The 27245-nt window shown below is 52.0% G+C and overlaps 1 protein-coding gene across 1 annotated transcript in view; it reads left to right on the forward strand.

Moving 5' to 3' along the window:
* Positions 1–1347: 1347 nt before the first annotated feature.
* The window catches only part of VDR (vitamin D receptor), a 54525-nt gene continuing 28627 nt past the window's right edge, over positions 1348–27245 (forward strand). Inside the window, exons 1-3 of the mRNA XM_019748429.2 lie at positions 1348–1417; positions 21597–21680; positions 24650–24797. Coding sequence (XP_019603988.1) covers positions 24652–24797 — 146 coding nt within the window. The 5' untranslated portion in view covers positions 1348–1417; positions 21597–21680; positions 24650–24651. The remainder of the gene's footprint in view (positions 1418–21596; positions 21681–24649; positions 24798–27245) is intronic.

A 27245-nucleotide genomic window follows, 5' to 3' on the forward strand; every position in this document is an offset into this window, starting at 1 on the left:
TACAACTTTTCCAGAAAGTTTCCATTATACTCCCTTAAAGAACCGTTTCAGTGCTTAACAACCTTCACCATTTGAAGGTTCTTCCTCCTGTTTAGCCTCAGTCCATTTCTTTTGATCCAATTATTGAGAGTTTGAGAGGGGCCAATTACCATACAGTCTAGCATAACGGTCTCAGAAATGGTTGGGAGTCCATCGCACCAAAAGACTTGCTGGTTCTCTAGTACTGTCTGTCCTTCATTGAATATCTGTGTGATGTTGGGCAAATCACTTAACCTCTCTATGCCTCAATTTCCCACCTGCTCAGCTGGTCTCTCAGAGCCATGGTTTCCTCCTATGTTAAAGGCAGTATCTTCCCTGACTAAGGGAGGTCACCAATTGCTGGACGACTTGGTGGACATCTATTGTAGAACTATGTTGTAATTACTATTTATGTATACATTCTCCCACTGGACAGTGAACTCTAAGAAGGAACCACACCTTTTTCATCTCTCCTCCAGCCTCTAGCACGTAGCAAAAGAAGACGAGTAATTTTTAGCCAAAATTTTCTATGGTGTATTTTCCGCATCCACCTACAATTCCAGGTCTCAGGATGTACTTTACCTCCTTCCTTCTCTTTACACCAGTATCGGATGGGGGTGAAGGGTGGGAGACTGGGGACCAGAGTCCCGGGAAGCTGAGACTGAGCTCGCTTGGATGAGGTTCGCGGCGGGCCAGGAACGTAGTCAGCCGGCGTCGCGGCCGAGGGGACGTCGAGTGCGGATGACGATGCTACTCCAGGCTCCACTTCTGCGCCGTTTTCCGTTTGCTCTTTTATTCTAGCGTGTGGGGTCGGGCTAAGCTCCCTGGCGCTCTGCAGTAGTAATACCTCGGCGAGCGGCGCCGTGGTATTTCCCAGGAGCGCGGTGAGAACTGTTGGAGCTCGCGGCGGGCGCCCCCCAGCGCCCGGCAGACCACGGAGAAATCCTGGCCAGGTCAGCCCAGGTGGGGGTGACGCACCTGGAGGAGGCGTCCGCCGCAGGCTGGATAGAACCACAGTAGCAGGGGGTAGGGGAGTGCATCACAGATGATCGCAGGCAGACGCGTGGATCTGCACACACATAAGCATCGGAAACTCACCCACAGAAGACAGAAGCATGCCTTGCCTTGTGGATGGCAGTGGTGTAGGACTATACTGGGCAGAGTCTCCTAAACGACAGTGCAGTGGTTGATTCCAAGTCAATCAAGATGGGTGCAGCACCGATTGAGCTCTTGGCAACCGACGACTGGACCTGTGGGCGGAGCCAAGGCACGGGGCGGGACCGGGGGCGGGGCCTTGCGAGGGCGGGGCCAGGTGCTGGGCTGTCTCTGCTTGTCAAAAGGCAGCAGCCGAGCCGGAGGCAGTGGAAGCGCGGAGCAGCGTGCCCACCCGCCAGACCAGGTGCGGACCCGGGAGTGGAGGGGAAGGGGCTCTCAGGGTCGGGATTAGGCTCGGATGAGGGCGTCGGGGATCCTGGGTCTGAGTGCAAGCATCAGAGTCTTAAGTCGCGGGGGCCAACCCTACGACTGAGATCCAGGCTGTCGTGCCATGAGGCTGGGGCACTGAGGGGACACAGTGGTCTCAGAAAGAGCTGAAGTTAGTGCCAGGCTGGCGAGGGAGTAGCGACCTCTTCGGTTCTCCGGCAGCTTAACGCAGAAATGCTCCGCTAGCACAGTGCTCAGGACTTGGGCAATGGGCAACAAGAAGCATTTGTTTCCTTCTTGTGTCGGGCGCTTCGGCATAGAGTGGAAGAATAAGAAAGGGAGAGACTGGCTGTCGATGGCGCTAAGATCTCCTAGGGCTGGAGTGTGTGTAGCCTTATCTTGAGGACCCAGTTATAATCACCTACCATGGTGGAGCTGGATCTTTTAAGTATTTTTCTTGACTTTTTTTTAACCACCAATGATTTTAGACCTAGTTGGCCCTAGGGCACTGGATTTATTTCTCAGGAGATGTCCATTGATGTCCAGCAGAACTTAGAGGCAAGCATCTAATTGAGGAAGGGACTCGAGGAGTAGTTTCTGTTTGGGGAGTGAGGGTGCTGGGCAGGCACATTGTGGGCAGTGGATGAGGGAGGATTCAGAGGCAGTATCTAGGTGGGAACTGCATGTGGGTTCCAGAGAGCAGTAGACACTGCCCCCTTCCCCCATGGACTACTGACGCTGAGACCAGGCTGCCTGGGCTGGGAGAGCCCTGGGTCTCTGAGCCCGGGCCCTTCCCGCATCTCCTCCTCCTCTTTCTCCTCCTCCTCTTCCTCCTCCTCCGTGTGGTGAGTGAGTCAGCCTCCTGTCTGGGCTCAGTTGCAGCCAGAGGGGCCAGAGCCCAGGCAAGCAGTTGGGCAGGCATTTTCTGAGCATTGCAGAAGCTCTCGTGGGCAGAGTTCAGTTCTGATCCAGCTCCCTGCTGGAAGGCCGTCTTCCTCGCGGCCAGTGGTGGCCACTCCTGAAGGAGACACCCAACACAGCAGTGATTATGGGATAGCTATGGTATTCCAGAAGGGTTGACTGTGAAGGGATTGTGGTAAATCCACATCTCTCCTCTCTTCTAGGATCCAGAGGTGCAGCCCAGCACTGTACTTTTCTAGCCCCTCATTGCATGTCAGCCTGGTGATGTTGTTCCGTAGCTACCCATCTCTGTAAGTGAGGTGGTATGCACAGGGACTCAGGAGGCCCTGGGACTGGGGAAGGCATGGTGTTGGCAAAGAAGGTTTTCAGCCAGGCTAGAAAGCGGGGGTGGTTTGCTGAGGCGGAAATGGATTGTCCGGACACTGGAACCTCAACTCCATCAACCAAGAGTGTTGTGTATTGGGGGACCGTCCTCATCCTTTCCTTGTCCAAGTGCCGGAGGAGGTTGTGGGTCCTTCAGGACTGGTATACAGCTAGCCCAGGAAGAAGTAAGACTGCAGATTTTTCTCTGGCTTTTGTTTTGAGTGCTTCAGATTCTAGAGCAGAATTGGGGGGGGGGTCTCAGAGTCTATTGCCCCTTTCAAGTGGCTTCTCTGGACCCATTTGAGAAGACTCCTCACTCAGGCTGTGGGGCTGACTCAAACTGAATAAAGCTGGGGGATTCACAGTGTGTGCTCTGGCTGGTCCCATGGCTTCAGTTTGTCTGGTCCCTCATCAGCCAGTGCTGGGACCCTTCCCAGGGTAAAGGATAAGAAAGGAGGGAAGAGAAAAAGGATAAGGAAAGCAGAGTGGGATAAGGAAGCAGGGAAAAGAAGAGAGTTAGGAAGCTTTCCCGACCCCTCACAGCGCCTCAGCCAATGCCATGATGCTTTATTTATATAAATATTGTAGAAGGTCTGATGCTGTTTGGGGTGCACTGGTTATCTGTGTTTATGGATTCTCAGTCTTCTTACCCCATTCGACCTCAGAACTGATCTCCTTTTGGAACTAAGTCCCAGAAGAAGCACCAAGAGGACCTCCTGGACCCCCCATCTTCACTCCCAGAATGAATAGCTAGTGTCCAAAGACAATGTGTTGCGTGTTTGGAGGAAGGCCTGGGGCCCAGTGAGCCACACCAAATGGTTATCCAAGACGGGAGGAGGTGTTCCAGTCTTTCAGTTCTTTACCCCATATCCTAAGGCGGCGCTGACCATTCCTGCCAAGAGCTGCCTCTGCTGGAACCTGCTGTCGCTAACGTCCAGCAGTTGGGTTCTAGTGTCCGGAGAGCCAGAGTCAGGAGCCCCTAGAAGACTGAGCCAGGATAGCATTGCAGTTTGTTGCTTGACAGGATGAGTTACAGGACTCCAGCTTTCCATTTGTCACTACTGCACGTCTGTTTCAGATGCAGGTAGCAAGAAGTAAGGAAATGACAGGATTTGATTAAGAGCCTCTCATGTGCTCAGCGTGGTGCCAGGCCCTTTGAGGGATAACAGGAAGCAGAACCCCCCAGAGCAGGCCTCTTCCCCAGGGTGACCTGAGCCCAGGATGGGCTGCAGCTCTCAGGCTCTCCTTCCTCTCCTGCCCACCGCTGAGGGGATCCAGCTGGGCAGAAGCAGCCTGGCTGTCGCTTTGGACCACCACGACGTCATTTCTAGTTGCAGTTTCCTCTGATTCTCCCTTGACCTTCCTGTGTCAGTGCCCTCCTGGATGTACTAGAGAGAGTGACCGTATAAGTTATTGTCTAAACTGGGAGACTTTGAGTGGAAGGGGGTGCTATTAATCGTTATGTCAGGACAATATACATAATCCAAAACTGTCCAGGGTGAACTGGGACATTTGGTCATTCTAGTGAACTCTGGTGAACCAGGAGACTCAGTGGAGGTCACAGCAGGGAAGATGTGTGGGAATGGGTTTCCTGAGGAGGAAAAGATGGGGGTGGTGCTTAATGAGGATGGGAAGAGGGGGTAGCTTAATTCTGAAAGCAGCCCCCACCTCCCAGCCTGCTCCCCTGTGTGATCAGCCAATTCCAGTCTTCTCCCTGAGGGCAGCACTGCTCCCAGCCACCCTCTCCCAGGACCCAGCCTACCACTCTTGTGACTGCCCTTCACCCTTGACTGGTGACCGGCTTCACCTTTGGTTTTCCTGCCCCACCCCTACCTCAGACAGGGACAGGAAGACCTGCCAAATCCCCTTCAGCTGCCCCTGGGGAAATCAGAGTTATCATGGAGCCAAGAGAGCCGCTTGCTTCCTCTTCCCCCTTCCCCCATTTCTGCAGCCTCCTCATTTTGTCTGTCCAGTTTCTCAGACCTCTGGGGCCACACCATCCCATGGGAAAGTCCCACTCTAGGTCAGGTAAACAACCAGGAAGGGAAGGGTAGTCAAACCTTGCCCATGTGGAGAAAGAGCACAGGTCACTTGTAATCAGGTTCCGGAGAAATGGTATAATGGTATGCAAAGGGAAGTCAGAGCCAGAGAGAAGCTGCTTAGCGGGAGATGGGGTCGGGTCCCTTGGCCACTGGAGTCTGGCTCTCTGGTCGGCTCTGACTGTTGGGGAAATGGTCCAGGGTGGGGACAGACTGTTCTTGCTCAACCCAAGCTATAGGCGTTGGTGGCAGCTACTGCATCCTGCCCTGGTGACATGTGGAAGAGAAACTGCCCTCCCTTCTGAGTCCTTGGTCCTTGTGGTCCTGATGCGCAGGGTGGCCTCCTGGAGAGTCCCCAGAAGAACAGTGTGCCAGTCGTTGGACGTTGGGTGTGGGGGGGTGGAGCCTCCCTGATGACTGCAGTGCTTCTATCTCCTCTGGCAGGAAGTAAACCGACAAATGACAAGGGCAGATGAAGACTTCTTGGGAAGTCCCTCCCTTTGAAGTGACTTGTGGGGAGAAAGGAGGGGAGAGACCCTGGGCCAGCAGGAAGAGGAAGGGGTGGCTGGTAGGTAAATGGCAGGAGCGCGAGGCAGAAGCAGCAAGCTTCTGAGTATGTGTCATGCTTTTGCAAACCTGCCCTGCAGGTCCCGTGCCAAGGAATAGACCAAGCAGTGTTCCCAGAACCAGATGCGACACAAAGTCCCCATTCTGCACAGGGGAGAGTGCCGGTCCTGCGCAGAGCGTGGGCAGCTGCACCAGCGGGAAAGTGGAGTTTGGCAGGACCCAGCAGCTGCTTCCTGGGAAGCTGCTGCCTCTCACTGGCCTTCTACGACAGGTTGGAGCTTTGAGGTATTTTGCAAGGTGTGACATTCCAGGCACTGTGGGGCACCCACAAGGCCCAAGGCTCTGCTGGTGACACATCCAGTATGTGCCACCTGCTGGCACTGGAGTTGTAGCTCCAGGAACAGCTACTCACTGAGCCCTCAGCTCAGTTGTACCAGGTGCTGTGCTAGGTACGTGGCACGCGTGGCCTCCCTGGCCTGCCACAACCTTGTGGGACAGAACCCCTGTTACGTTCCTTCTACAGATGGGAAGCTGAGGCTCAGTGAGGTTGAGCGACGTAACAAGGTGACACAGCTGGTGACTGGGAGTGTCAGGATTCACACTTGGGTCTGTCTTAACCTCCGTGGAACCCTACTACCTCCGCATTTACAGACAGCCACGGGACATTCAGGCCATGCCTTGCGCATAATAGGCCTGCAATAAATGTTTGTGAGCGGCAGGGGTAGATTCACTAACTAGTTTGAACAAGTTGAACTGGGAGCAAGCTTGGTTTGCTCAGAGGTTACCCTGGGGACAGTGGCCACTCAGAAGGAGGCCGCCTCTGCCCGTGCCCTCAGGCCTCGGTGCCTCTCTAGCAGTCCCAGTACCTTACTGGGGTAAAAACAGCAGACAAGAACCCGAGTGAGTTTGCTCTGTGCAGAGCGATTGCGTGGGAGCAAATAAGACTTGAATGGTCTGGAAGGTAAATAAGAAACACTCTTTCAATTTCCAAGAAGGCACTGTATTGATATCCTTCTATGTGCTATATGTACCAAGGAAGAAAAGGCCATTGTCCCATTGTCACCTGGGAGCTATTCTCACCTTATTTACCTCTTCCCCTCCTGGCTACCCCTTAAGGGCTATTCCTGACCCTAGCCCACCTGGAGGAAGACAGCCTCTGCCAGGCACTGTACCAATTACTTTGCTTGTCTTCTTCTATCATCACAACCTCTCTTTGGAGTAAGTGACTATTATTCTCGCCACCATGTATATGGGGAAACCAAGGTTTAAAGAGATGTAGTAACCTGCTCATGGCTGCAAAGTTAACCTGTGACCACTGCTCTGCACGGCTTGCTGGTACTGGGCCTGGGCCTGCAAGCCACTCTAAGTGCCAGAGCCCAGACGCAGAGGAGGAAAAACGCTCAGCCTACCCACCTCAGCTGGGGTTTCTGGGGTTCCTTGGTATATGGCTGAATTTTAGGTAGTGCTAGGTATTAGAAGCTGTGCCACCAACCTGGTGGAATGGGAGAAACACAGGGTTTATGTTAGACACACTTGGGTTTAAATCCTGGCTTTATCATTTTCTAGCTTGTGACCTTGGGCAAGTTTCTTAATCTCTCAGAATCTCAGTTTCCTTATCTATAAACTTGGGGTCATTGTGTGAGGATTGCGGTGATGTAAATAAGTGCCTGGCATGAAATAGGCCCTTGAAAAGCATTGCAGTCATTTGATAGATATACTTCAAGGGCCTACTGTGTGCTAAGCACTGTTCAAGACACTGGGATTTTAAGAGTGAAAAGAAAAGATGCTTGCAATTGTTTTCAGTTGTACTAGATCAGAAACACATCATTGGGAGAGTTCCCTTTCCAATCCAGGAATGGCTGTCTTGGCACCTAATATTCAGTAAATTGATTTCTCTTTCTGTCATTTGTTAGCTGATGAGCTTGGGAAAGTTATTTAGCTTCTCTGGGACTCAGATTCTTCCAATGTTTTTGTTTATTGTTTAACTGTGAAATATGTCATAGAAGAGTATACAATATGCTTAGATTAAAAAATAATATATACTGTACCCGCGAGCTAAGTTCGGAACGGAACATTTACAGTACCTTAAACGGCCCCTTTCCTCTGCCTATTTGCATCCCCCTCCTCACTCTTAACCCCACAGTCATTAATATTTTGAGTTTTGGTTATTTCCTTGCTTTTCTTTGTAAGTTATCGTCTATCTCCGTTTTACAAAACAATATATTTAGTCCTACATGTCTTTGGAGTTTACGTACATGTGTGTGCTCTGTGATGCACTTTTTTCACTCAATATCTTGTTTCTGAGATTGAGCCATGTCGATGCACACAGCTATAGCTCGTTAGTTTTCACTGCCGTGTAGTATCCCGTTGTGAGAATATGCCACATCTTATTCCCTCTTGTTGCTGGACGTTTTGCGGTGTTTCCAGTTGGGGGCTCTCATGATGAGATAATACTGCTTGGAATATGTTGTGCTTTCTCCTAGAGCACGTATAGGCATTCTCTAGGGCATATACCTAGGAATGGAATTGTTAGGTCACGTGGAATTCCATGGTTGGCATTACTCTACAAAGCCAAACTGTTTTCCACAGTGGTTGTATCAAAAAAACAACAACAACAACTGAAAAAAACCTCTCCTTTCAGTAGCAGATAAAAGTTCTCATTGTTCCCATCCTTTCAATATTTGATACAGACTTCATTTCTAGAATGAAAAAGTTGTACTAGATGAGTTTCTGAAGTCCCTTTCTGCTACAATAACTGTATCATCCTCAACGTCAGGAGCTGGTGTCCGGCGTATGTGTGTGCCTGTCTGATGTGTTGTGCTCAGGTGGCTCCATACGTGCCACAACTTGACGGAGAGCCCTGAGCAGGTCCTCTGGGTGCAGCTGAAGTCTTTCCTCACTGGGCTGGCACCAGCAGTGGGTGAGGGAAGCCGTGGCCCCACAGCCTCCGCCACACTTGGCATCCTGTTCCGTGCAACCAAGAGCCTGGTGTCAGTGCTGAGCAAGCAGTAAGTAGGTGCTCAATTAATGCCCATCAAATTGCATTTGTCTCAAGTGCCTTGGAAGGGATTATATTTTCCCTGGGCATCAATTTTGAGAAAAGGACATAGAAGTAACAGAATGATGTGTGTGCTAGCTAATCAAAGCACACGGGGTTAGGGACTGTGATGGGATTTACGTCTGTCCAGGGCTTCTTGATTATTTCAAGTCTCCAGATTAGGTGAACTGAAGTTTAATAGTCTCCACTGCTCCACTGTTTAGAGTCTGGCCTTGTTCTTTGACCCTCTGACTTGTCCAATCTGAGAAGCAGGGAGTGGCTGGAGGACTGGGGTGTAGAGAACAGAGGCGGTGCCCTGCGGAAGGAGCAGAACTCCCTCAGAGAACCCCTTCTCCTTCCAAGGGTTGAACGCGGTTCCTGAGGGTGCTGGGTTTAAGAGGTGTTAGATATAGCCAGTGTCCTGTCAGCCACTTAGACAGCCAGCTGCCCACCCACCCAACCACCCACGGGACAAAAGAATGTGGCTGGCTGGGCAGTTGCCTGGGCCATCCCAGCCCGCAATCCTGTAATTACTCATCTAGTCTGTGCCTGTCAGCTCCAGAGGCAGGTAAGCACCTCTGCCCTAGGCCTCATCCTGGTCACCAGGCCCACGCTGGGCTCAGTGGCAGGGCTCCACCAATGCTTCCGCCATCCCCACCCCCAGCTCAGTCCCAGTGCCTCTCTCTGCACAACCTTTGACCCTCGTGAGGTTTACATATCATATCATAGCTGGCAGTCATAATAACCTAATGGTTGTTATAACCATATATCCCAGGCCTGTGTTACACGTGTTCATGCATTTCTCATTTATGCCTCTCAACAATCCTACGAGGTAGGTAATATTATTATTCCATTTTACAGAAGAGGAAACTGAGGTTCAGAGAAGTTAAGTGGCTAAATTTCTTGCCGAAACCATCGAGCTCGTAAGTCAGAACCAGAGCTTAAATTCAGGTTTTCCTAAGTCCCAAATGTATGTTTCCTACACAGTGTCCAGTCTTTCAGTTCAGTTTTCTCCCCTCCCCCTCCTGTCCGAGGAGGGCTGGAAAAGAGGCAGCAGGTGGTGCCAGTGGAGGGTGAATGGGACAGTTCCAGGCTGGCCAGGATGATGCTGGAAAACACCTTCGGGGCAGAGTTCTTTGTTCCAAATGGCTCTGAATTTCCCAGCCTCTGCCAGGGGTGGGAAGTTACTTCTACCCAGCCTATTTGGCAAGCACACCAACATCTTGGGTGCCATGATGTTAAGAAGTGGGGGATGGACTGCCTCAGGTAAAATTCCATTATAATGAACTCCATCTGAGATCTGAACAGCTTTGTTGAAATGGAATTATGTTAACCTGTGTGCAGTGGAAGAACCCAAACATGCAGCCTGAGAAACTGGAGGTAAAGTGGAGCTCATGTGCCATTGAGTGCCTCCTAGTAAAGTTCTAGAAAGGTTTGGAGACCAGGAGGAATAGAGTCAGACTCACCCCCAGTTCCTCCTTGGACGGCTGGGACAGGGTAGGGAGGGGAGAGCTAAACACCACCTGACAGGGCTGTGACTATTCAACTTTCCAGTTCCCCCCACTCTACTGTGAGCTCCTGAGGACAGGTCTGAATCCCAACTCTCAAATGTCGCCACTCAACACGATACCTAACCCATCACAGATACACGCAATAGATGTTGACTGGATGCAAAGATGTTTGTAGGTAGACCAGGTCCCCTGAGCTAGAAAGATGCGAAAGGCAATTGCTTTGTGTGGCAAAAATATCTTTAAAGAGCTGGGCTGCAACTCAGATAAATTCTTCCCAGGTATTGAACTAGTTGTGTAAGCACCAACCTTTACTGCACAGGTACTGTGCGCCATGCATCATCCCGACTAATCCTCACAGAGCTATGAGGTAGGTATTGCTGTTTTTCTCATTTTGTAGGTGAGGGAACAGAAGCTTGGGGAACCCAGGTCACTGGTTCTGGTCACACAGCCCGTAGCTGGTAGGAAGGGAAGGCGGGGTCTGCACCCAGGTGGGCTGCCTCCAGAGCCTGTTCTCTTCACCTGTCTCCTGGACCACAGACCGCTGTCACTGTGGGCTGGTTGGGGGTGGGGGGAGGGAGTAAGGCCAGGGGTGTAATGAGTGCTGCCTCTTTTCCAGCCCTCCTTGGACAGGAGCAGGAGAGGAGAAAACTGAACTGAATGACTGGACACTGTGTAGGAAACAGTGGGCAGGTGCAGAGTCCCATACGTTTGGGACTTAGGAAAACCTGAATTTAAGCTCTGGTGCTGACTTAGGAGCTCAATGGCTTTGGGCAAGAAATGTAGCCACTTAACGTCTCTGAACCTCAGTTTTCCTCTTCTGTAAAATGGAATAACAATATTACCTACCTGGTAGGATTATTGAGAGGCATAAATGAGAAATGCATGAAAACGTTTAACACAGGCCTGGGATATACTGTTATAATAACCATTAGGCTACTATGACTGCCAGCTCCTTACACCCCTGGAGGGATGGCGACCCTGTTGGGATGGGCTGGAGGGCACAGGCCGGGGCTGGAGGGACAGCCTTGCCTCAGGCCAGCAGGGTTGCCCCTGGAACTGTAGCCAGTGTGGCCAAATTATCTCATTTGTTTTAATAGGAAGCTGGACATCCGGATTTTTTTCGAAAGTGAAACCTCTCCACTTTTTAAACAGTGACAATTAATTTACAAATTTATCATTGCTGACGGTGTTGGGGATGGGGCAGCAAACAGAACATATCCATGGTCGGGTTTAGCCTGCAGGCCTCCAGCATGTCGTCTGGTAGTTTTGTACTTTTAACAGGTGCCTGTCACGTAGAATGGGACCAGGAAAGCCCTGGTTTATGTAGAATTCCTTCCTAAACGCAGGAAGAGCACTGTCCATGGGTCCCCTCCTGGCAAGAGATAATACGCTGTAATGCAGAGTGGTTTTTTCTGGAGAGTTATGATGAAATCTTTCAGGCGGATGATATTCCATGAATGAATCCTCGCCTTTCCTCCTCCTTTCCCGCCTTTCCTCCCTCCCTACTTCCCTCCTTCCTCCCCAACTCTGTTTTCCCAGTCAGATATTTTCCCATAGTTATTAGAAGGAAAGTTCTGAGTAGAGAAATCAAAAGGAAACTAACAGTCAAGGAAAGAACATCTAGGGGGGAAAAAAAGGACTGTTTTGGATTGGGCTTGGTGGGCATTGAACGACGCTTATTATGTGCGATCTGCACTTTGGGCCTCCAGGCTGCGAGGGCCTCATGCTGCCAGAGAGAGGCTCCCACTCCGTGTTGTACTTCACAATGTTTCCTCACAGTCTCTGCTTTACACCTGAATTCAGTCCTCCTCCTTCTCTTAAATACCTGGAAGGATAATAATAAACTAACCAACATTTTTATGGAGTATAACATTTTTATAACACACTTTAAATATTTCATCTCAGCTGATACAACAATCCTATAAGACAGGCATGTGAGTGTATAATCCCCTTTTTGAGGCTTGGTAAAGTAGCAGAGTTTTCTTCTTCTTTCCCTCCATCCCATAAGAGAGCAGTAGTCGTGGAGGATTGAAACCCACTGTGCGGGGAGCCCCCAGCTCCCACAGGCCTTCCCTCACCTGCCACCCTTACTCCTCACCTGGGCTCCACAGGTGGCGATAGGTGAGGCCGCTGGGAAGTCCTGAGCCCCTGACTAAGGTAGGTCCCATCTCCCTGAAAATCCTCCAGAGGGAGTGTAGAGTGAGCATGGGAAAGGCCCTAAGCCAACACTAGGTGGCCCGTGGCCAGCCTTCTCCCACGCTTACCCTCACCACCCATCACCCTGAGCTATTGTTCCCAAAGCTGGGCAGAAAATAGCTCACTAGAGAATTATTTTCGTCTCTGTTAAACTTCAATCCTGGGCTACTGAAGAGCATGGCTGCAGAGTTGTTTTTCAGGTCAGGGGGTGAGTTCTGGGAAAAGTAAGAGGTGGGGGAGCAAAGGGGAAGTGGTGGGTGGGGGGGCCGCCACCTCTCCCCACAGGACAGCGATGGGCCACAGCCCCTGGTGTCCTCCCTACACATCAGGCTGCCTGACTGGCAGCGCCTCCAGCTGACAGAGTGGAGCCTGCCCAGCCAGCTGGAGCAGAGTTTCACTCCTAGCTCCTTCAATTGAGCGCAGGCTCTTAGCTGGTCCATCAAATCCCTTCTCCAGGGATGTTTGCCTCTGCTGGAAAGCGTGTTGAAGTGAAGGGAGTGGGAATTCTGTTACCTGGTGCAAAGGCCCAGGTGGGCGGGGGACAGGGGCTGCAGATAGCTGACTGCTGAAGAGGGAAAGGGGTAGTTCTTCTGGGGGCCCTGGTTTAGCTCTTCTTAAGGCAGCGTTGAATGCTGCTCTATGTAGCAAATCTGTGCCATCTTTTCCCCTGGCCACCAGAGAAAAACAAGGAAAGAGGAAGATGGCCAATGGGTAGGGCTGGGGGAGGGGCGTTATAGTTTGGAAAGAGTTCATGGCTTAGGAGAAAGGCAGCTATTTCCTACCACTTGTTGGCCCTGGGGAAGAACCCTTCAGAGCAATTAGGACATTTTGGCCTGAAACATTGAAACAAGAGGGTTATCGTCAATCACAGCTCTGCAGGGAAGGCGGGGCTTGTGTTACATCAGCAAGCAGTGAGTGTGGACATCCTGACTCAGAGTGTGGGCTGACATGTGCCCACACGTGTCGGGGACTTCCCACACGTGTCCATGGAGCACGCTGTTTGTGACCATTGTGTGTTTGTGGCTGATGCCCTTCCTTAGAGCAATTCCTGGCAACAAGGAAGTGACCATGTTGACAGAGAGAGGAGTGGGCCCAGTGGATTGGGGGAGGCAGGTTGGGGATCAGTTGGCTGTGTGGTAACTCAGGTCTCCCTGTGCCCAGCAACCGTATCTGGCCACTCTTTTTGTTGCATTAAATAAGGATTGAGCTGGTGGTGTGCCGCTGAGCTGTTCACCAACGTCCATCTGCCCTTATTGAACCTTTTGTTCGTTGTTTTGGTTTTCTCTCACAAAACATATTGTTTTCCTCTTCAGCTGGGCTGAATTTTCCAGAACTCTCCCCTCTACTTCTCCCTTCCAGCTCAATTACTGATGGTCCTATTCCCATGGTAAAGGATCCCGTCCAGAGGAGGACGGAGGTGGTGGCTCTGGGGAGACACCAGGTGGGATCCCCCGCTGCTTTGCTGGCTTCCGTGGCCCTTTCTAAACGAACCAATGAATTAGAGGCCCATTTTTATGTTCTTCACCGCGTTCAAGGTTGATTCAGGTTGGAATGGGAATCTGAATGGAGTCTGAATGTCTTCAATTTCAAAATATTATCACAATAATTAAAAATTCCTCGTATTCAAACTCAATGGGTTTACTTAGAAGAAGTACTCAGTAGAGGAAAGAATGGGATATGCTTTCTATTAAAATGAGTGGCCGGTAGGCTCTCTCTTCCTGGTGCCCCCTCTCTCTCCCCAGCCATAAAGAACAAGTTTCTCTGCCTCCAAGTACTGTCTGCCCAGAACCCTCATACCCTTCTTACCGCTGCCATGGTAAACTACGCCCTCCTCTACAGAGCCTTCTCGAGCTTGCCAGCACAAGGCAGGTGCTTTCCTACATGCTGCGGTCACACCTGCACTTGCCTGTATCATAGCATGGACTGCACTGAATTATACTTTCTGTTTGTCTCTCCAAGTAGACTACAAGCTTCAAGAGGCCAGGGTCTGTGTGTGGCCCGCCATTGCGTCTCTGACTTCTAGTACAGGCCTTGCCAGGGAGTCAGTGCTTAAAACCAGGCAGGGGTTGCCTTCAAAGCTAAGGCATCAGATGCCAGAACCAATGCCCACCAGAGTGTGAAGCCAAGCAGAAATGCTGCCGCCTCCCTGACCCTCCCAGGGGGCCTCCTAAGAGGAAAGCTACACAGAAGGATGGCTGGAACCCTGACCAAACAGAAGCTCTGGAAGAGCTCTTTGGGGGGAAATCATTCTAATTAGGAAGTGAGGAGCAGCCAGTGGCGCCCTCTACAGTATAGATGGGAACCTCCCTTTTTGCCGTAGGCCATGGGAGCTTCATGAGTACATGCAGAGTGTTTACTCCTCACTAATAACCCAGAAGATGGAGAGGATGCCTTTGGGTAAGTCAGCCCCTTATGGGATGGGGACGGCCTGATAGAGAGTTATCCCAGCCCTGCCATCTCGGAGGACCCAGTTTCCCTCACTGATTCCGATACAGGCCTCAGAATCTAGCCCACAATAAGTGAATGTCCTCCCAAAGCCCCCAGAGCTGGGGGCAACCAGGAGTCCAGGCCCACTGAACTTAAGCCAGCCCAGTGTCTGGGTTGGGGGCCATACTGCTGCCAGGGCAGCTGCAGCCCGCACTGCCAGCGCCGGCCTCCAGCCCCCTGGCACCCACTGAAGCCTTTCCCAGCCCTCTGCCTTCCGCTGCTTATGGTGATGGACAGGCAGGGTGGGATAGGAAGTGCTGTCACCCTGATGACAGACAGGGGACATCACAGGACTGCTGAGCTTCAGGCCCCACTAGGGGGAGAACAGATGCATGACAGCTGTAGGACAAGCCCTAGGTGACGGAGGAGGGAAGAGAGAGATGGCACTGGGTGAGAGAGGGAACGTAAGGGCAATAAGCATAAGGGTTTAGTGATCGGTGACACCTTGGGAGCCGCTGGCTTTATCTCTTTGTGGAGGAGAAGTCTGGATGTGTGACTCAGCCTCTCTGCTTGTTGGGGAGATATTAGAATTACCCATTTCTCCCAACCCTGAGCAGCCAGATTTTCAGAAACCACAGCCAATGGGTGGGGTGGTCAGTTTCTTCCCAGGTCAGCAGAAATGTGGCTTTCTCGGCAGTGTTTGTTTGGGGTGGAGTGTTTGGGACCAAGAGCAAGCTTCTTGCCTCCACAGCGTCTCTCGGGCCCTGCAAGTCTTCTGCTCATTTTCCAGGCCTCGAACTCACTGACGATTGTACTAACAACAGTTGCAGCTCTAATAAGAGAGCTAACTTATATAAAGCTGCAGTGTTCCCGGCACCGTGCTGAGTGCAACCCACAACAGCCCTATGACCCAGGCACTACCATGTCCCAGGAATGGGCTTTGGGGGAAGCTGCACGGTGGTCAGGTAGCCAAGGGCGTCTGCTGGCCAGGGTGGTTGTGAGGTAAGCAAGGGCTACGATGCCAAGGATCCTGAATATCTCCGAGCTGGCGGACAAGGGGCTGGATACTGACCTTCACACGGTGAAGGAAGAGTCAGTGATTCAGAGAACACACTGGTCCCAGAAGGAAAATAAGGAAAGGAAGACTTGCCAGGGCGGGGCAGGTCTCAAAGCCGTGTGTCTCAGTAGGGGTTGACTCAGGCCCTTGTGGACTTGGGCTGGGGAATGCTTAGCCTGGGTAGAGACCCCACGGGGGCTAAAAACTGGGCTTGGGAAGCAGCTCTCTCCTGTTGTTCTGAGGCCACTGGGTTGGGAGTGGGGTGGGAGGGGGGAATGCCATTTAGCCATTGGCCACATCAGCAATAGCAGGGGTTTAGTCTCCTCAGAGGAAGGCTAGACCCACTCTCCATGTATTATTGGTGCTCTTCCTTTGGGCTGCCTCAGTTTGTATTCTTTAGTCCCCAAGTCACTGGGCATAGAGCCTCCTTGTTCCATCTACTTGGCCTGTAGCAGATAGCCCAGGGAAGTATCCCCATCCTAGTATCCCAGGTAAGCCACCCAGGGGAGGGAGAGAGCAGGCCAGGCATATCCGACTTCCCTCTACAATAGTCCCTGTCTTGAGTCCTCCTCCATTTCTCTAGGCTGCAGTGGCCAGAGTGGGGAGCTGGAGCTGGTCAGGCGGAGTGTGTGGGCAGCCCTTGCCCACCTCTTCATTTCTCTATGCTGCTTGTAAGGATGGGGTCCGTATTGGGTGGCCCCGCTGCAGTCTACATCAGGGCCTCCGCCGTGGCTTCCCACAACTCCCCTCCTCTAAAGAATAAGATTCACCCCTCCGCACGTGGTCTGGTGCTCTCCCATACCGCTCTGTCACCCTGGAAGCTGCTCAGGCTGAGGATGAGAGGTCTTGGGATTTGGCCAGTGTGGAGGTAGAGAATCACTGTCCCTCGTTGTGTGGCTTTGGACAAGTTGCTTCCCCTCTGATGGCCCCAGTTTCTTCAGCTATAAAACCAGAAACATTGGACTATAGCTTATGAATGGTTTGGTTCCCTACGCTTCACCGGCCACTGTCGCTGCCCACACTTTCCAGCTGTGACAGGGCATGGCCTGCCTGCTGCCTGGAGAGCAGTAATCAACCCAGAAATCTTGTTGACAAAGCTTAGGGCAGAGTTTCCACTGGAAAAAAAGCAGCTTGCAGGAATAATTGTTGTAGATAAGAAATGGAAATATATCTAAGTAAGCTATGTATCTCCTGCCCCATGGCCTGGGGCCTTGTGGGTTCCTGCCTCAGCTCCAAGAAGTTGCCAATGTTCCCAAGAGTGGCAGGACAGTCCGCCAAGAAAGAGTCCTAGTGAGTGGCCAGCAGAGTGGGAGTTTGTAGCCTGGTTTCTACAAAGTGACCTGCTAACCCTCAGCACTGTGTGGGGTGTCAGCCGTGATCTCTATCAGGTTCTCCAAGGTGATGGCTATTCCTCCCAAGGGTTCATTAAGAAGCACCTGCAGCGCTAAACTCCTTCCTGCAATGGCTGGATCATCAGCCACTTCATTTCCCATCCTTCTCAGTCATTAAATAGTTTGGTACAGCCCATGCTTCTACTTAGAGCTGCAGTGCTGGGGCCAGCCTGCCCTGGAGACAATGGAGCTGAAGACGGAGGAGGCAGGCAGGCTTGGTGGAGCTCACGCAGCGGCTCACTCTTCCACGGAGTCCTTTTCTGGAGCTGAAAACTGTTCTTTTCAGGTGAAGGCCGCAGAGGCAGACTCACCACATTATCTGCTGTCCTGTGGGAACTGAGATCATACCTGGCGAGTTCATGAGGTCTAACCCACATTCGATGTAGCCCAGGCCAGTTTCCTCTGCTTCTCCCCTGTAACCTCACTCACATCACAGACATTGTACATTTTTCTGTTTCTTACGACAATTTTCCAGCAGATGAGGAATCTGTCCCCCTTTTCTAATTTGTACAATAGTGGTGGCCCTGCCGACCCCTCCTCCAGAGACCTGGGGGAATGGCCTTGGAGGTTCATCTCAGGTTCTTCTTAGATAGCTGCAAAGAGCTGGTGTAGGACCAGTGATTTAAGCAACAGGGGCTATTTCATCTGTGCATGACGAAGAATTTTCTAAGCATAGAGCCATCCAAAGAGAGTAGGTTGCCATGGGATATAGTTCTCCATCAGGAAAAATATTCAGGCGCAGGCTAGAAAAGTGGCTAGAATATTATAGAGAGAATTCAAGGTGGTTGCACTAGGTAGTGTTAAGTTTCCTTTCCATCCTGAGACATTCTGAGATGACTGATGTCTATTGGGTTTTCCTTTGGACGTTGTAGTGAGCAGACAATAATTTCCGACCATTCTCACCCATGTTTAAAAATCTGTGTGTATGGAGGAGCTGGGAGAGAATGGGGCAAGAAATAATTTGGACAGGTGCTATTTATACAGCACACTTCCTCTCCCCTTGCCCTCAATTTTCACTGTTTCCCTCTCAGCTTCTTCTGGGAGGTAGTTCTGAGACTGTTCTGGGAAAAGAATGTGGGCGTATGTTGGGGATAGTGGAGAAAGAAGAAAAGGCGTGACCCTAGCCAGCCATGATACTGCTGTGTAGAAGTTACACTAGAATAAAAGGACGACAAATAAAAAGTAAGGTAGGTCATGCGGTGTTCAGCACTCCACGCGCAGAGCTGAAAGGATGATGAAATGAGGGCAGCAAGAAAAGGGCATGCACGGACGTGTGCAGCCACGGCCAGTGTCCACACAGGCCTCTCTGCTCACAGAGCCCCACATGTGGTTGACTCTGTATGTGCCAATTTTAGGAAGAAGAATTTTCTCCCCCCACCCCTCTGCTGGGAAATCACTTAGCTTTCCATTTGTTTCTAGAAGGAGGGGCAGCTTTGAGCCAATGTCAACAACTGGAAAGCCCAGTTTTGATCACTTCAGTCCCCATCTGGCTGAGCGAAGTCCCCTCCCCTGGGCTCCCATTCTCTGTGGGGCTCATCGGGGCCATGTCACTCAGCCCTTCCTGCTCCTTAGCATCTGAGGGTGAGTGCAGCTCACTGGCGCTGACACATATGTTGGGGTCCATCTGGTTACTGAGGGGCTCAGAGAGAGCTCAGTGAGGGAATCTCACATCCCGAATGGTCTTCAGGCCTTGTCTTGGCGGGGACTCTGGCCTTGGAGTCGTGCACTGTCAGAGCTGGAAGCGCCTGTAACGGTCCGACCTCTTCTCCACCACTTGTCCTCCCAGAGTCACAGCTAAACCACCCTCAGGATTCTGAGGACGGTCCGGGAATGTGGTGGAATTCACCTGAGCCCAGCGGCACTTTGATCCTCCGTCTTGTCTTGCCAGCGCTCAGCCCAGAACACCCTGCAGCCACCACCCTGTGAGGCTGTCCTGGGGAGACTCCACCTGGGGATGCCCGTGTGGCAGAGGCCACTGGAACAGGGGGTGCCTGGTGTGTGAGCCCACAGGCAGGCGTGTAGGAGAGGCACAAGTTGTGGCTTCAGTGACTGGAAGGAAACACGTTATCTCTTTATTTCTTGCTAAGGCGAGGTCAGGCCTGGGGTCAGGCGCAGGCAGGGGTTTGATGTGGGATGCAGACCCCGGAGGAATGGAAGCCAGGGACTTTCTGCCGAGCTTAGCTCCACCCCCTCTGCTTCTCTATGGCTCTGTACTGGGGCTTTGGCTATTTCTAAAGCAGACACAGGAGGGAGTTGCTCTGGGGACAGCCCCACCAAAAGCACGAGGATGTCCTGTATACTCAGAACACGAACTGGGGGCGAGGTGGGGCAGGGGTTATGACGTGGCTCAGGGGCCTGCTATTAGGCAGGTTGTTTTCCACTTGCCCTTTTTTCAACCCTGTGTCTTTGCCCCACTTTCCATGCACTTGGACCTATAGGCTAAAGCAAGGATGGTCTCTCCGACAAGGAACATCCAGTAGTGCACAGTTGCGTGGGGAGGGGAGGCCAGTCTGTGGAATGGAATTTTCCCAGAGAAGAGGGGCTGGCTGGCAGACACGGGGTCCTGGCTGAGGCCTGCTGCCCTCTGGTCTTGGGGAGTCTTGGGAGGAAAAGCGCCATGGCGTTCTCCGCTCGTGCCCTGGGGGTTGTTCTCTCCACTGCTCCCCGACTCGGTGGACGTGAAAGGCATACAGGGCTTAGGACTGGGGAAATGACGATCGTTCTCTGGGGGAAGGCAGCAGAATGGAGACTCAGGGCTAAGCTGCCTAGGTTCAAACCTGGCTTCCAGAGACAATCAACTTCTCTGTGCCTCCATTTCCCACACCTAATGTAGAGATGATAACAGTACCCGCCTGTAAGGTTGTTGTGAGGATTAAATGAGTGAGTATGTGAAGACCTTGGAACAGGGCCCGGCACCCAGTGACAGTGTCTGTGTTGATGGGTATCACTAGAATGAGAGGAGCCAGCAGGAGACAAGGGACACACCTGGGCAGGGCAGACAGCCTGCCCTTGTTTGGCCCCTGGCGCCATCACTTGTCTGGCCATGGAAACTTTGGCAAGTCACTCAAAGTGCTCTGGACTTTGGTTTTGCCATCTGTAAAATGGGGCTGCTCCTCACCTCACGGGATGTAAAGAGGGTTACGTGAGATCATGTGTGTGAGCTTAGCAGGCTGGCACGTAATAGATATTCCACGCACTGTATTTTTTAAGCTCAAGGATGGTGGTCTACCTGGATCTTATGTCTGACTTGTGGAAGTCTTAGAGGTTGAGGACAGAAAAACAGTGGTCTTTTCTGTTTCCGCTTGACCCTCACCTCAGCCTCTGAGGAGCAAGCAGGGAGTCTGGAAAGCAGATAAGGCCACGGGGTAGAATCCTGAGAAATGTGCTCAGCTGCGGCTTTGGGCAGTACAAGTAGAGGGAGCAAAGGAGAACCTGGCCTGGAAGTAAGTGACAGTATGTCTGTCCACAGCGGGTGTGCCTCCTCCCACCTAAGGGCCTTGGGAGTGGGCCAGCCTAGCTCAGGTTAACTCAGCTCATGACCCACTGGCGCTTTCCTTGATGTTCTGTGTAGGCTGGCAGTGCCTGAGTGAGTGGCAAATGGGCTCAGCGGGCTGGCAGCCCTAGAACTGGGCCTAAGTCTTGGACGCCCCTTCCCTGTCTAGCTGAGCCACTCAGAGGCAGAGAAACCAAAGCTGGGGATCTGGACCTTTCCCATCTGGATCTGGTATAAAGGTCTTCACCAGGTTTCAGGATAAGGTCCTCGCATATCTATGTATCTCCCCAGCCACCTCCTATTGGCATCAGTGAAGGGAGGAGTGTGTGTGTGTGTGTGTGTGTGTGTGTGTGTGTGTGTGTGTCTATGGGTGGATAAGCAGGGCTGGGTGGGGTGGAAGTGGGGAGGGTGAAATTCTGCCAGCCCCACCTTGGTTATCCATCATCCCATTAAAACCCAGAGTCTGGGCACTGGAGTAACCTTTAGTCTTTGCTGAGGCCGGGGGTGTTGAGCATGTCTGGAGAAGAGCTAAAAGTGGCAGAAAACATCCTGTTCGAAAGCAGTGTGTGGCTGTATTTAACCCTTGCAGCACCTGCCCCACCTACACCCAGTCTGCACAGACAGGAGATCCCAGACACCTGTCTTTGAAGCCCCGGGCCACGTCCCAGCCTGCACTGTTTCCAGCTCCCCCAGGCTGCTCTGTGTTCTGCGTGGGGTGCCTGTCTCCTTCCTGCCCTCAGCAGCAAGCTGGGCTACCCTGCGGCTCTGCCACTCTCAGCACCCCTCAAATCTGGAGTGGGGCCAGTGGGAGTAGGAGCGCCCCCTTAGGAGGATGCCCTCCTCCCTCCTGACACCTTCTGTTGTGAAGGGAGGAAAACCTCGAGCAGGGAGGCTGTTTCCATCGCCCTCACTGCTCCTTGCTACTCCCTGCTTCAAGGGAGGGCCATTCCTGGCGGCTGCCTGGCTCCCGCCCCCTCACCCCTGCCAGTAATGACATGGCACACCTGCCCTCAACAGGTCATTCTGTCAAGCTCCAGTCCGTGCTCTGGGGACTAATGTCCCTGGAAGGAGCCTATCTCACCCGCTTCTTGGGCTCCTTGGGGAACTGGCTATGAGGTCAGTAGGTACAATGTTTTCCCTTTTTCATTTCACAGTCTTCTTGGTTGGAAGTGTCTGTGAGACGTCACAAAAGGGCGCCCCTAGGCTCGACTCACCTGTCCACCCCCCTGCTCCTTCAGGTGCGTGTTTTCCCGTCAGCCACAACCTCCCTGACTTTCTGTTTTCCAGGGCCAGGGCTGGGCCATGGGAAGGAAGAGGACACTACCCCGGGCTTTGCATATGCGGGCCCGTCCCATGTCAGCAGAATCCACAGCAGCCCGCAGCTGAGGCCCAGAGTCCTGCCACAGAGGTGGTGGGGGCTCAAAGGGACTCAGAAGAGAGGGACCTGCTGACTCCAAGGCTGGGCCCCCGGGAGGGCCGGGCAGCATGGTCATGTTTCCTCTCCAGCTTCCATCTCCTCTTTCACTGTCCTGCCTTCCGCACGCCGTCTCTGCCTGCGTGCCATTCCTGAGCCTGCCATTCCCAGGCCACAGATGCACGTGCCTCTTTTCTACCTCCAGACTCTGGTCCTGGCCTCTGCCTTCTTGACGGCAGCAAATAACTCCCAGCAGCTCTCTGTTTTTCTCTCGGCTCACCTGCAATGGTTTTGTGTGCAGTGGGCCTCTGTCTGGCAGCCCTCTGTCCTGCCTAACCCCAGGGCTGGGGCCCCCAGCCCCAGGCCAGGAGCCGTCCTGGTGCCAAGGTACCACCTCGCCCGGCTGCAGGACGGCACTGCTGACACTCTGTGGTATCAGTTGTTCCAACCCTGTTGCGTCATAACATCTAATGAGCCCATGTGATGCTGAGCGCTTCTTAGATGGATTTGACTGATAGCCTCCCCGCCCCCGCATTTGATTTCTCTTTTTTCCACCAAATCTGCCAGATGTTTGGCCGCTCAGATGACACAGACTCTGTGGCAACGTCATGATGACTCGGAGTTGCAACATCGCGGCTGACCTGGGGTTAAGCCACAGGCATCCTAGACGGTTTCTCCTCTTGCCCCACAGCGGCTTTGGGCCTCTGGGATCCCTGCCCACATGTTAGACGTGTGTGTGACACTCGGGAAGCCTGGGCTTGGGGTGGTTATAGGGACACTGCTGACAGACCCACAGGCACTGTTTCTTTTCTTTTTCATTGTTTTAAAATTATGAAATGTTTTATGTATACAGATGGGCATATGAAACATAAAATAGTGTTTTAATAATAATAAGATACCTACCATTGAAGAAAATAGAATGGCTACTAAATAATGCCTCTACCTGACCCTCCCCATTTCATCTCACCCCCTCAAAGTTTCCTGTTAATCATTGCTTTGTTTCTTTTTCAAGTGTCTCACTCTCTCTCCTTCTCTCTCTCTCTCTCTCTCTCTCTCTCTCTCTATATATATATATATATATATATATATATATATATATATATAATCACATATATAATCATTATAGTTTAGCAAGTATGAATCTAGCTGTGAAAGGGACGGGCAACACTGTCAGTATTATTATATTAAAGTTTCCAGGAAAAGAACAGCTGACGGAGAGAGTTAGGGGATGTCTGCAATCAGGGTCCCCTCCCCGCTTTGGGACTGACAATGCCATATCTTTATCAGTCCCACTTCCTTCCTTTGGTTGAAGCTTTTTGTGGAATGTTTACAAAATTAAGTATTTGTTTCGTATATTTTATCATCATAGTTTCTAGAGAGCCCTCAAGGCTTGGGCTTCTCTGGCCTTCATTTATAGAGAGAGTGATAATAACACTTATCTCATTGGGTTAAGTTTCATGAAGATGAAACCAAATAAGACTCTCATGGGCTTTGTGTGCCAAACCCTGGCTCAGAGGTCATCGGCCCAGTCACGGAAAAGAAGCTCAGAGCCTCCCAAGGGCCCCCCCAAATCTCTCTCTCTCACCTTGGGGTGGGAGGACATGATACCGGTGTTGGGAGGGGATGCTTATCCCCTCATAACTGGCCTTCTCTCTTATTTTTCTTCTGACCTGAGGGACCCTCCTGCCATGGGGCCAAGGGGCCACTTAAACCTGTAATGACCCTTGGGAGGAGTCACATAAAATTGGGAGGCACCAAGGTCTGAAACCATTTTAGGGAGGCCTGAGATACCCCAGAAGCAGCTCTGAGCCTGACAGCAGTCGGGATGAGAGGCAGCCGGCAAAGCCAAGGGCCCGATTTGCCTAATGGAAGAGTTAAGTCGCCTGCTTCCCGAGAAGGATTTCTCAAAGCTATTATGTCTTGTTCCCTCTATCTCTCCCCACCTTTCTTCAAGTGTGAAACCCATCTCTAGATGATAATGCTTATTTATAAGAGCCATCTCTGGAAACAAAATTAGTTGACTGTATATGACTCACAGGACTCAGAAGGATGTTCAAAACAATGTGTTAAATTTATATGGAAAAAAGTAAGAGGGAAAAGATTTTGATCACGTGGCTCCTAGCACAGGAGGGGCACAAGGCCTGTTAGTCCTGGGCCGGAGCGCTGGGAGGGGCTGGGGCAGGATTTGGGCATGTAAGTCCTTTATTCCCCTCGCCCTCACGACAGGAAGGGCTGAGGCGTTCTCTCTGCATGTGAGGTCTGAGGCTGGTGGTGGTCTCCCCTTTTCTCTTAGAGGGGGACCTGGGCACGGTAAAGGCTCCTGGTGTGCTACTGAGATGGAGTTGATACCAGGGGCGCACATATACTCATTCATACTCGTACAAGCCTTCCTCGCACCCTGTAATAAAACGCCATTCTTCAGAAGAGGACAGTGGGGCACGGAGAGGCTAATCACTTCCCAAGGAGCCCAGCTAGTAAGTGGCAGATGCAGCCTTTGAACCCAGGCAGTTTGATTCCAAGCCGTGTGATGAGTGGCTTCACCACAGTGCCCCCTGCAGATCACTCCAGAATTGGGAAAGGGAGCCCTGCTTCTGTTCATGGCCAGCAGAGTGTCAGGAGAGTAAGCTAGGGTACGGAGAGTCATGTCATAAGGGCAGCAGAGAAATCCTGCTCAGGCCTGGGCCCTGGGGAGCTGCCCAGCTTTGCTGAGCCCCCTGGCAGATGGGGGCAGGGGGATGCAAAGGATGCCAGCTGGCCCTGGCCCTGACTCCAGCCTGGCTGCTGTTCTTGCAGGGATGGAGGCGATGGCGGCCAGCACTTCCCTGCCTGACCCTGGCGACTTTGACAGGAATGTGCCTCGCATCTGTGGGGTGTGCGGAGACCGAGCCACAGGCTTTCACTTCAACGCTATGACTTGCGAAGGCTGCAAAGGCTTCTTCAGGTAAGTCCTCCCCAAGGGCAAGACGAAGGAGAGGAAGCAAGATGAAAACAACCCCTGCATGTTTCATGTCTCCTTCCTTCCATGCCCATGGAACATGGCAGCTCCCACAGCCACGGGGAGCTACAGGACCTTGGTGAGGGGCATCTTCATCCTCCCTTCTCCTCACTCCAGTCATGTCCTCTGACCCTCTCATAGTGCTTTCCTGAGGCCATGATGTAGGTCCCCATGTTCCCATTACCTCTTGTTCACAGGCCCTGCACTAATGCATGTGTCTGTCTGTCCTGCGTGAGCTTCCTCCAGCTGACATTAGCAGCTTCCTAATCCAAGAGACAGGCATGACCTTGGAAAAGCCCAAGAACTTGGCCTCAGATCTTCCCTTCCCATTCAAATGAAGCGATTTCTTGGAACAAGGGAAACTGCACCCTTGATCAGACCTCCATGCTTGATCCATGCCCATGTCTTCACCCCTGGCTTGATTGTCCCAGATCGGAAAGCCAACCTGAGAATGCCCACGCATTGGCAGTAATGTGCCAGCATTCCTGTTTGGTCACAGCCAGTTTCTCCACCAGCAGCCTCTTCTCTTTTTCTGTGAGCCGAGCATTACCAGTGCAAACAGCAGAGGGAAAGTACTGGAAAGGCTGAACAAAGGATGTTCCCATCCAAAGCCAGGAAGGGAGGTTGGGAAAGTAACAAATTGCAGGATGGGACTGGGAGCCATGAGGAATTAGCATTCGGCATATATTAGAAGAAGGTATCCAGAAAAGAGCTTCTGTGCAATAGTCTTGACTGGAGCCAGGTAAAGGTAAGGACGGGGCAGAAGCCCTCAAGAGCAGAACGAACAAATCAAGTCCAGATCAAGGACCCGGAGGCCGACCTGGGTCTCCGGACTGAAGAGTTCTCAGCTTTGATCAGTGGATCAGAGGCCTGGGGTGCTCCCCTCCAGCTCAGGGACCCCCTGGACTCTCTATAACACACCGGCTCCTGGCTCACCTGCGCTTTGTCCCAGGAACCAGCAGGCCTGCAGTTTCATTGCCTTGAGCAATCACTGGGCAGCGGGGTTTCTGTAGGTGCTAATTGCCTGTTTGGCCTGGCACAGGTTGCCCGCTTGGCTTCCTGGCATCTTGCTCCCCAGCTCGGGGAACCAGACCAGCAGCATCGCTGGCTCCACGTCTGTTGCCGTGTCTCCTGTTCCTTTGGCCTGAAGCCTGCACTTCCCTCAGGGTGGGCCTTCCACAGTCTGGGCTATGTGTCCCAGGTGCCACCTGGACCCTTTCCTGCCAGGGCCTGGGAATGGGGAGCTGCTTCTTAGAGATAATGGAGGAGTCTGGGTGTACACATGAGGGTCTGCTTCCTATCATAAAACCAGTCAGAAACATGTGGGCTGTACTGCGACCCATGCCGTTAATGAATTGTATGTCTTTGCTTAGATCTCTTCACTTCTCTATGTTTCCGTTACCTAAACTAGCCACATGGTACATTCATAACTAGCTCCTTTACCATATAGAGTTAATCTGAGGATTAACAAGATGACATATAAAAGTGCTTTGAAAAACACGTAATACAATATAACCATGTTATTTTTGAGTCTCATGGGTCAGCACTGATGTTCTTAGCAGAACCCCGCCCTAATAAAATAAACAAAAGTCTCTCCAGCCACCCACCCTCCCTTTGTGTTTTCTCTCACACACCAGATTTTAATGAGCATTTATGATCCAGGCGTTGAGCTAGGAGCTGGCAATATGGAGACTCTCACCAAAGGTCACGTCTCACCAATCTATAACCCAGAGGTCTCCAGCAGTTCTTGGGGCTGTTTGATTAATTCATGGACCCTACCCCCAAATCCCCTCTCTTACCAGGCCACCTACCTCTGGGTTCACCTCTGGAAGATCGGGCCTTTAGATGGCTGCTGGTTGGATTGTGACATGTTGGAGGTCAATGCCTCACTAGAGTAGCTTCAACCTCTGTGCACCTGTGCTTGCTGTCCTTAAACACACCTCTGGGCTCTGAATCCTTGGGACAAGACCGTGTTAGGCATCTGGGTGGAGGGAGGACAGGCTCCCTCATGCCCAGTGCCAAGTGTGGGAGATGGCAACATTCACCAGGATGGCACTGGGCACATCCATGTCACCACAGACCCACAGTGTGGCTGTGTTGCCTGTGGCACAGTAAGCTGCCATCACCCACCCTGAGCCCCTCTTTGCAGGCTGCTCAGAGTCTGCTGCTGGCTGATGGCCCCAACCCCTGCCGGCAAGGCCTGGCATGATGGACAGCAGGCTGCCTTTGTCCTGTTACCCTGGACTCGGACTGCCTTGTCTCCTCACTGTCCCCGTCTTGGTGACTGAGCCAGGCTGTACTTTCTGAACAGCCAACATCTCTGTTGTTTTGGGGCTTTAATTTTGTTTGATAGATACACACACACACACACACACACACACACACACACACACG

The sequence above is a fragment of the Rhinolophus sinicus genome, linkage group LG02 (assembly GCF_036562045.2).
Source record: "Rhinolophus sinicus isolate RSC01 linkage group LG02, ASM3656204v1, whole genome shotgun sequence".
Lineage (NCBI taxonomy): Eukaryota > Metazoa > Chordata > Mammalia > Chiroptera > Rhinolophidae > Rhinolophus > Rhinolophus sinicus.